General features: G+C 29.4%; 1 protein-coding gene across 1 annotated transcript in view; it reads right to left on the bottom strand.

Moving 5' to 3' along the window:
• The window catches only part of LOC106474779 (DNA methyltransferase 1-associated protein 1-like), a 71,625-nt gene that overhangs the window by 24,821 nt on the left and 35,297 nt on the right, over positions 1-11,507 (bottom strand). Inside the window, exons 5-6 of the mRNA XM_013935472.2 lie at positions 11,200-11,274; positions 2,398-2,616 (exon numbers count right to left, since the gene is read on the bottom strand). Coding sequence (XP_013790926.1) covers positions 2,398-2,616; positions 11,200-11,274 — 294 coding nt within the window. The remainder of the gene's footprint in view (positions 1-2,397; positions 2,617-11,199; positions 11,275-11,507) is intronic.

Raw genomic sequence — 11,507 nt, 5'->3', positions numbered from 1 at the left:
CAAGAATCGAACAATAAATACTTCCACAACAGGTAATGTCTGTAGATACTTTCATTAAAAAACAAACAAAAAATACAGAACATCGTTACACATGAGTATCAAATCACGAAGTGAAGATGGAACAATGTTAGATATACACAACTGTTTCCATTTCAGTGTAGTACAAGTGATAATTTAGTTGTTTTTAGAAATGATAGTTCATCACAGGTTTGTTTACCTAGAGTGAGTGAATGATACGTTGTATAATTCAATTGTTATGAATTGGTGCTTATTGTGTCATATTACTAGAACCTTCTAAATTTTTCCTTTTGTTTTGATTGAGTATTATTACATATTGCATCACAATATCTTGTAGTGTGTAGAGCATTCCAGGCCTCTGTCGGGCTATAAATACATGTCCAAAATGTATTTTGAGTTAGTTAGTGATATAAATAGATAAATAGTTAGATCATGACTGCGTGATTGTGAATTTAGCTGTAAAGAGCATATGGTGCAAATTTTTAAAGTTAAATTTTCACAGACTGTATTGTAATAACAGAGTAGAGAAGAAATAATTTATCTTTTTAAATCTTGTTCTAAAGTGGAATTTGATTTAAAAACAAACAAACAATTATTTAAAGCTGTGGAGATGACGATTGTGATAATTAACAGTGTAACGAACATTTGTATATACGTTTGACTTGTTTATTGTGATGTTTGTTTATACTTGAAATTTATTGCCAACAAGTCACAGACACCTACTGTAAATAATCCTGCCTATACACTAAAAACCTGACATAAAATCAGCAATGAGGGAGCTGCACTAGGAGGGTGTGTCATACTTCGATTGGAGGATGGTTGTCACATGCTCATTTACATCACAGCAATACCACATGGAAACACAAGTTTAGGTAGGAGCATCAAGGTTAGTGGCAAGCAAAAAGTTGTGCATACAGAGGGTAGCACAAAATCAAGGAAAACTAATATGTGACTAGAGGTAGCATATCATATCAGAAGTGTAAATTCACATAGTAATAACACAGAATCAGCTTTCATTAAATATTTTGACCAAAACCTGCTAGGCCAGTCAAATTGTTTACAGGATTAAAGTCATAAAATGTTTAAGGTGAAAACAGCATGCCATTATTTACAATCAACATTTCTCCCTACAAAAGCCAACACTGGAATTACAAACAGTCATTATCTATATCAAATAGCTCAGTAAGTACGGCTAGAAAATAAGTGGAACTATAATTTTCAAGGTTTTACCTTGTCAAATCAGCACAGTGTTTCTTCTTTGCATATTATGGATGAACTAGTAATTTATCCATGTTCAAATATATGCATATTTACATATACATTTAACAAGAAACATAATACCACTTAATGATTTTTAATATCTGTAAGGTGTATACAAATTATTTAGTGAACTTCATGTACAGTTTAAATTGTTTGAAGAATTAGTCACCTATATCTAATGTCTTGAATTTGCTTAATATGAGAATGAGAACAGAAACTGTTAGCAGCTTGCAAATGTGAAAAACATTTAAATGACATTCATTAATACATTAAAGATGTCCTTGATACATATTTCATTAGAATTTCTCTGAAGATAACACTTAATTGTTTTATTCAATACATAAAAACTACACATTATTTATCTTTCATAAAACAAAATGTTGTATTTCATACATAACAGAACCTTCCATTACAATATAAAGAATATCTACTGATGACACCTCAAGGAAATCTTTAATGTATTTGTTCAGACTAGTAGCAAGGGGACTTGTGGTATTTCAACTTAAAGAAAGCAAAAACAAAAACCAGAAATCACTCAGAACAAAACTTTTATATTTTGCAGTAGAATACTGCTACTGTTGTACAATTTAAAAAAGGTTTTTCTCTACTAACTCAAGCTTAACTTACCTGTATATGAATAATGTCAGACTTCCATAAATATAGGTCACATACATGTAGCAAAAACCAAAAAATTCATACTCTTACCATCTCAATCTACATGGATATTACACATGGGTGCCTAACTTTTATTAAAAGGGGGTGGGGTGGGAAGTAAGAAAGAACTGATGAATGAGGCAAGGTGAGAAAATATTTTGCTACAAAAATATTGAAAACAGGGTGGCATGTGCTCCTTCAGATAATCCGGTTAGGCACCTATGTTATTAGGAATAAACAAAGGAATCAGGTAATATTAACACTACACTGTGTATGATTTTCAAAGTAAGTTAAATCTAAATGATTGGGAGATTATTTCATTTTCTGTCCTGTACTTTTTGGCAAACATATACGCCATTATTATATCATTTAACTTAAAAGCAAAAATATTATTTAATGCATCATTCTTAGCCTAACTCCTCACATCATGAAGATATAATTTCATGAAACTGAAAACATGCTTACCTTAGATAATATATTACAGATATTGTAATATCGTTCTTTAAGATCTTCTACACTACGATTCGGATAGCGTATTTTATCCCAACGGTCATGAACCACAATAAATCTAAGATCAAATCTTCGACAAAGGTCAAACAAATGATCAGTCTCTTGCCTTGCCCAGCTGTCAATCATTAAATGTTGTTGATACTCAGCATCAGAGTAGGAAGGCACCTGGACTGTCTGAAAATTGTAAGAAAATAGGAAGAATATAAAAGCAACATTGTTTATGTTAAATCATAAAATAATTACATAAACAAAATAAAAACAATCAATAGTAATGATACTGGATCACAAAAGCTAACAGTACCTACCATTATGTAAAACTGATTACATTATAGCTACACTTCATCAGCAACGTTTCTCACCTGATTATATTTAATAAAACATTCAAATTTGTCAAATGTACTATATGCACTTATAAGGATATCTACCATCACACAAAATATGTTTAATAGTAAGTACAAAATTCCAATTACTAAGAAATTAAAAATACAGCTTACATAAAGCGAGTTCTTTAATAACAACCTTGAAAAAATCTCACTATGAAATGAAAACATATTGTATTATTAAAAAAGAAACAAATAATTCATTAATTCGTTTTTTGAATGAGAAACACTAACAGGTGCTTATAAAATATATGCATCAGTGTTCAATTGTACTTAAATTCTAGCTAACGTCGAAGAATATCTAGCTACATTAAATAATTATATATTTTTTATAAAGAATTAGTGCTGTTTGCAATTAACTAGAGTATTGAAGAAAATAAATTATTATTGGATCAGAAGCTAAATGTAAATTCATATAAAAGCACCAGAAAAACGACTGAATGTTGGTATACCATATAAAATCACAAAAGCACATACATGGAATTCACCAATGGACAAAGGTTTTATGAAGAAAAGCGGAAAAACAAATGCAAATCATGAATCTACTTAATAATAAAAAAAAAATTAATACAAAATACTTACATTTATAATGCTTAAATAAAAAGATAGAAGTTTGACCTATTGTACATGAAAATGAAAAATGTTATAATACTTAATAGGAAAAATATTACAAACATAATCATAGAAATTTGGCTAAAAAGAATATTATCATTCTTAAACACCATAATTTAGTATAAATTTTGGCTAATTTTGCCAATTGTAAATAATCATTCTTTACTGCATGAACAAATAATTTGCAATAAGTATTTGAATTTAACAGCTGTTTCACTGATATTAATATTATTAAAATGTTGATCAAACTGGCTTAGAAATGAATGTGTATAAAAAATACAGTTGTAGTAGTAATACTATATGCAGTGTTGAAATTACAATCAGCTAAAATAAGCTGATTTCTATCTTAGTCAGCATGTATCTACACATACAAGTTAGGTGTACATTTAAATTTGATTTGAGAGTAAGTAATTCATTTAGTTTCAAAGATGTTATTCCTACGAATAAGTGAGCATTTGTTATCTAAAACTTCAAGCAGCCTGACTGTGCAGAGAAGTCTGTTAGCTCCACAATTATATGGTTATCCACAAAAGCTGGGCAATTAATGTTATTTGCTAATAAATTAATCAACAGTCTCATTAACTGATTATACTTGATTGATTGATTAGTACAGCATTGTGACACCATGGTACGAGTTTCCCCATACATGATGGTCATGTTCAAGCAAAAGATAAAAAAAAAAGAGCAGTGGTGTACTAGCTTAAAAATCACTCCAATATTTTAACATGAGTTGAGCTTCCTATCTTCAGCTAGTTACTTTTTAAGTAATTTTTGATATACCCTTTATTTACTACGATAAACATCTTAGGCTAGTTACCATTTGTGCATTTTGCAAAATAAATATTCTTTGACTAGAGAAAATTATTTTGAAAAACACTTTTGGCTGATGTTTTCTACAAAGATAATCTTGAAATTTCCTACTTGGCAAATTGCTAATGTTGATTAGAGATGACCATGGTGTCACCATTCTGTTTCTTTTTAAAATATGCAGTAATCCTCCATTGATCTTGTATCAATGAAATAAATAGATAATTAATGAAAACATGTTTTACTACTACTAATCACAGTAATAATGTTATATTTAAAACATATCGCAACTACAATTAGAAATGAATAAACAACCAGTTAGCCAATTCATTTATGGATGGTGTTTGGGTAGGATAAATATAAAAGTAATATTCAATAAATAACAATATGAGTTATCAACAGTATTTTGCCATAGCCTACCATACGTTGGTTGTAAACATGAGAATTTTTACTATGTTCACCAAATCAAATCATGATGAAATCAGATAAGCTTATTTAAGCTTAGTGAGCATATTTATTAAAAAACATTAAACAGACATACTGCCATTGGGGGGCTTCAATATAGTATTTACTGAACTAGTAATAAAATGAAATTTAATGGGAGATTTAGGTTATTTGGGTATCACATATAGATATGGTAATTCTGAATATGGATTTGTTTTAACACCAGTTTTTTTACAGACTTCAACAAGTTATTAATAATATCCTCTTTAAACTTATCTTGTAGATTAAAAGTTTCCATAGCATACAGTTGGCATACAGTCTTGTGAAGTCTGTGTGCAATTGTTTGTACACTGACTTGTGATCCAGTTGTGACTGTATATCTAAATGCATAACATCTGCAGTGAAGCATGGTAGGGGATAAGTATAAGTTTGTGGATGCATCTCAGCCAACAGTATTGATGATTTACACATAACTGAAAAGGTCAATAGTTGAACAAACAACTTAGCTGAATAGTGGAGAGTAATACAAGACAGTTGGAAAAATATTCCACATTGGTACTCAGATAATACATATAACAGCATGAAATGTTCTACCTAAATGAAAACACAAAATACTAGTGCATTATACAACTTATTTGCTTCTCTTTTGCAATCTCTGGGATAATGTTTTGCACCACTATATAATCCACCATCTTGTTGTCATTCTTGCTGTTTGTAATTCATACCTATGTATTGCTTTGTTCTTCCATAATTATTTCTATTACTGTATTTTTCAGATTTTGACATTAAAGGTGCATATCATATACAGTTATTTTTTCAATGTTCTATGTGTGCTAACAAGAAAATATTATAATTCAGGTAACTTATGCTTTTAATTACTATTAAAGTGTAAATGAATAAATTTGAATAAATTATGACTGATGCTTAGTTTCAGATATTTTTGGGTAACCATAGTTTATGTTAAACATAGTTCTCAAATATAACCAATTTCATATTGTTAATGGCATTTTTCAGGTATTTATCTAAAAATATAAATGAGAAGAAATTAATCCTATACAGATCACAGAATACCTTTCAAGTCAAGCATACACCTGTATAGCAAATTTCAAAATTTAATTTAAAATAATAAAAAAAACTTTTTCAAACAATTTTAACTCAAAATTATTTTAGAATTGATATTTTATCATTATGTAACATTTACTTAGTGCAGTGATCAAAGAAAAATTACAAGTGTTCCAATTTTTTTTTCCTGCTCATCCCAAAAGTATAGGTTTATATTTAATAAGAAACTATTATCATGTGAAAAGATGTCTTGTTTGCCACACTTTTACGGTTTTCCAGCATGTTCAGCTTTCAAACTAGCTAGAAGCAATAGCTAAATATGATTAGAAAAAGCAGATTATTATGTATTTACACCAATGTAGAGTAAATAGTGGCTTGAGAAGTCATTTGTGATTTCTCAAGACACTGCCTGCCCAGAACTCCTTATGAGAAGTTTAGAACATTTAGGAACACACCACAGATATGTGAATTTTTTTTGTTTTTTAGATGTTCTTTTTATTCTTTAAAATGTTTTCTTCTATGACAAGATATCATGTAACACTGATGCCATTTGAAAAGGTAAGATCCTAGAACATCAACAAGTCTGTCAGTTTTGTAGTTTTTGTTTGTAATTTATAACATGAAGTGATGGCTACTGCAATTGGCACAAAAAGAAAAGGTATAAAAAAACATGTCAAATTAACTTCTGAAGAAAGTAAGCTACCTTAGATCAGAACAAGAAATAACCCAAGTAATAGGCACAGTTAATTGAATATGTTGTTCATGATGACGAGGTACCAACTTTAGTAAATACATACTTGTATATATATATTAGAGACAGTTGGTATGGGTATTAAAAACTTTCATCTAAAACACAAAATATATAACGTTTTAACCTGCTTAGATCATCATCTTTGATCACCTGAGGAGGTCAAAATATTATTTGTTTTGTCTTTTAGATAAGTTTTTGATACCCATTTCAGCCATCTCTACTATGTATATAAATATACTGTTCTTACTTTCCTACTTATAAACATCAGAACGTGATGCTTCATCAGGTGCTTCATCCACCCAGCTCGTAACCACGATTATATCTGTGAGAATAATTGTACTATAATTTTTGATAATGTACATGAATCTTTACTAATTTTTGCAGGTTAGTGGTGAACATTACAAGGCTTTTGCACACAAAACATCAGGCTCTTAAATTAAGAATTACAATTTTTAAAATTAAAAATTTTCTCATGAAATTTTTTCTTTCAGAATGTTGACTCTCAAACATGCAAAGTAATTTTGATTTTAAGATTAAAAATACTTTTCTTTGACTGAAAGTTGTCAAGTTTTGTTTGAGTAACTTCTATATCATCCTGAATAACCATCAAACGTTTTTTTTAAGAAAACTTTATATTTTATCTGTTATTTTATCAACCGTAACTCTATATGGTATTAGTCAGTGTGATCAACCTCATAACCATCACAGAAATTAGGAAATAAATCTAAATTACCCATTCTTTTGATCTAGAATGAATGCAGATTGTTACAGGAAACCACAAGTATTTATTCTAAATAGCTTAAATCTCGTAACAAAATACATCTATTTATATTTATTAATTTTTGGTTTTATTGACCTATCAACCATTTCTGTCTAGAAATACCCTGACACAAGTTGGAAATTACTCTGCGCACATGCAGCTCACGTTACCGTATTGAATAGCATAATTATGAATATTATTTTCAAATAAATACTTAAATGTCAGTTATTTTTCTTCAAACATAAAACATGTAGTACAGAATATTCAGAAAACAATGATCTCTACTACGTATAATGCTACAAATTTCTTGTTTGCACTCGTGAGCCATACTTGCAAAGCCTCGTCTAAATTCACATGTGGAGATGGAAAAATAATTTTTGTAGATTTTATACAAGCATTTTGGAATACAAAAAAAAATTACGAATTACTATACCGATACCACAAAAATCCACTCCATTCACAAAATAGCCTTGATTGTAATACTTCAAACTTTCCAGTGATATAAGAGCTTTTCTCTCGTAGATAACTAAGGAAGAGTGACAGAATTATGTAGAAGAAATGAAAAACTTTCAATTGGTTATAAAGTTATTGGTATATAAAAGCAGGAGTAGATAAACAAGTTTTCTCAAATGATGAAGTTGTGGGCAGAGCCAATATGGTTGATTCGATAAATATCATATCTCAGCAAACAGTAAAGATAGGAGGTTCTTATTTAATATTCTAGCTTGCCAATATCAGACATTTGAGTTTGCAATTCATACCAAACTATAGACATTGTACTGTGGCGTCATAAAATGTAACCTAACCAAATGTACCATGTGACACACAAAAATCTATATTTAGCTTTTTTTTAATATTTACTTTCAAATTAAAAAACTAACTAGCATATAATACTAAAATTTGAATTCTAATCTACAATTTGATGCCAATCTTATTGACATACATCTATAAAATAATAATAAAATGATGAATGTAAGTCTACAAATGTGATGACATGCCCTCTAACCCTCCACGTCTTGTTATGGTTAATACATAGAAGGAACATGTTCTCTGCTGTAAAATGGAATATTCCTTAACAAGTAATATATTTGATGTGTGTAAATGTACAAAACCTTTGGTTGTTAACAATACACTTCAGTAAACTCATATTTCAGATATCTGTAAAACAACTGTACATTTTAACTCTTCCGACACGGGCTCGGGTCCCTGGGACCGACCTTGTAACCATAACCTTGTTATAGTTTACATACTAATAACTTTTAATATTTTAAGTGTATCTTTACAAAATTTTGTAGACTTATAGTAAACATTAGAAGCCTTTGTCCGTGACAATATTGATTCTTTTTTTTAACTAGTCTGAGTGCAAAGTGATTTTCACGTCAAAATTAAAAATACTTTTTGTCATCTAAAAAATCTCAAATTTCCTTTCTGTAATGACTAAAACCTCCTAAATGCATTTCAAAAGTTTTTTTTCACTAAATCCTTATAGTTTTTATGTTATTTTCGACCAACCTTGTAACCACCAAAAAAAAACATAATAAACCTAAACTAACTTTCTTTTCATTCTAGAATGACTTCAAATTGTAGCCTGAAACTACATTCGTTTATCCTAAGTAGCTCTAAGTTTCTAACATTATACATCTATTTATAATTAAATTTTAATGTTTTATTGCCCTTCTAAACATGTCTAACTGCTGTTCCCGCCATAAAAGTTGTAAATCACTTGGGGAACGTGCAGCTCACGTTATGCTATCGAATTACATTACCCACGAGCTGCTTGCATGCCTCGTAAACCATTTTAATTATATTATTATTAACACTTATTTTACCTAATCTAGTCTTAAATAACTTAAAAAGATCCGTACTTTTAATTTTAGTTACTTTTATAATGATAAATAAAGAATAAATATGAAAAACAAGAAATAAAGTACTTACACAATCTTCTTTTTTCTTGCCCTCGATTGCAAGGATTTTATTAGTCATTATAGTAAAGCAGTAAACAATTTTTATTTAATTAAATCTGTCTTCTTTGGAAATATGCAGGGAGTAAGGATGTGCTTTAGACATGATGACTACTAAAATGAAGCCTTTTGAAATAGAAACTATAATGCATGCTGGACTATTGTCAAAATCCACTGTTGTCAGAAAAAACATGACTGGATGTGGTGACAGCAGCAACCTGGTGAGGCTCCAAAATCATTTTTACTTTTTTGCTACTGACTTCGTGAATTAGACCAACCATGTGTCCCCAAAGTGGCCATGAAAGTTTCCATATTATAACTTTTAATATGTATTGTGTATCTTCACAAGATTTTTCAAACTTTTATTAAGCATTACAAGTCTTTTGTAATTTTACTAAAACTGTCCATGAATATACTGATTTTCATTTTGAGGTTAAAAATATTTTTCTTCACCTGAAAATTTCCAAATTTTATTTGCATAATGTTTAAAATCTCCTAAAGAAATATCAAACATTTTTGTTGTTTTTTTTCCAGAAAAACTTTAAATTTGTTATTTCCTTGAGCCTAACTTTATACAGAGTCAGTCAATTTGACATCCCTCTTAACCATCATAAAACTTAAAAGGTTGAATAATGTGAAATAAAGTGAGTAGTGCTGTAATATCCTCTTTGGTACTGACCATGAAGTTCCAAAATACTTCCCCTGAGAGTTTCTACTTCTAACCTTTTCACATCTATTTCCTATGTTTATTTTACTATAAGTAGCTGAAGAAGAATCCTGCCAAAATAAAGCAATGAATCTCTCCTCTAACTATTAGATTGTTTATGTGACAACATAATATGAAACTGTTGGTAGCAAATAAGCTCACGCTGTGAAATTACCAAACTTCCATGAAAAATTTATCATGAATGCGGCTCTGAGAACAAAGTGGGAGAGGATTTACTGGCTTGTTTATAGTACAGTGGTTGTAATTAGAACTGTTTAAAGTAATAAAAGTGTTAGAAAATGTTTATGGTATGGCTCTATGCAAAGTTCGGGCCAATCCTATAAACTTGGTAGGTATTTGGATGTTAGTTGTTCTCCCGGGATGGTCCGAATTTAGAGGTGTAAGTGTACAACATATGTAACTGCTTATGAACGTGTATATATATTACTATTTACTCATAAGTGCTTAATTTTTTAGTAATTTTTCTTAAAACATAAAATAATAAACAAAATATAATGATATTCAATACTAACAATGCTATAAAATTGGGTTGTATTCAGGTGTCGTACTTGCTAAGCCTAGCCATAACCCTCCTTTATCAAGTGGAGGTAGAAGGCAAATTAATTTTTGTAGATTTCAGAGACATATTTTATAAAACCAAAAAATTATCAAATTACTATACTGGTACATACAAAATTACTGTAATTTATCTGACTTTCTAACTAAGCTACATATGGGTTAAAATAAAATCTCATTTCTCTTCAGAGTTGCAACTCACTCAACAGACTTCAAAATTTCCAGTCATATACAAGTTTCACTTTCAAGCCAATTACAAATGACTGTCAGATTTATGTAGTTTGGAATATGCTCTTTCTATTGATTATAAACATGTACTTAAGAGAAGTAGGCATGAGTAGACAAGAGGTTTCAAAAAAGACAAGAACACATGCCATATGACATACAAAAATGCATATTTGTTTTTTTTCTAACATTTTCTTTTGAACTGAGAAATTAAAATATATATAAAACATTAAAATTGTAATTATAAACTGCACTGTAATGCCAATTTTATTGGCATACAATAATAATAAAGTACTTTAATTAAATTTTCAAAATAATCTCTTAAAACATCTTGACATGCACCCTTTGACCTGTCTGTTGAGGGCAGGTTAAGATAACATACTCAACCTTACTATATGTGTGAGTGTGTATACATTTATACCACTATATTTTTGAAAGCAATTTATATATATGTGGAATACTTCATAGTTTACCTTGTTAAATTTAGCAAATGGATAATCTTTTCCTTCATCAGCTACTCTTCTCCAATGACAAAAAAGTGCACCATCCTGAAATACAAAGAGCAAATATCAACTCTAAATCTACATGATTAACAGTTAAACAAATAAGTTAATTATTACCATTCAAATGACAAAACTATGGCATACAAGCATTATTTTGAAAAGCTTTTTAAACATAATAAAATACTAGCAAGACAAATCTGCAATATTCAAGGCATTAACTCTCTCCAACCCAATGGCATTATATATATATATATATATATAAATATGTTAGGCATAAT

Source organism: Limulus polyphemus, unplaced genomic scaffold (genome assembly GCF_000517525.1).
Source record: "Limulus polyphemus unplaced genomic scaffold, Limulus_polyphemus-2.1.2 Scaffold142, whole genome shotgun sequence".
Taxonomy (NCBI): Eukaryota; Metazoa; Arthropoda; class Merostomata; order Xiphosura; family Limulidae; genus Limulus; species Limulus polyphemus.
The sequence above is the reverse complement of the archived record's forward strand: the minus strand, read 5'-3'. Positions and strand labels throughout refer to the sequence as shown.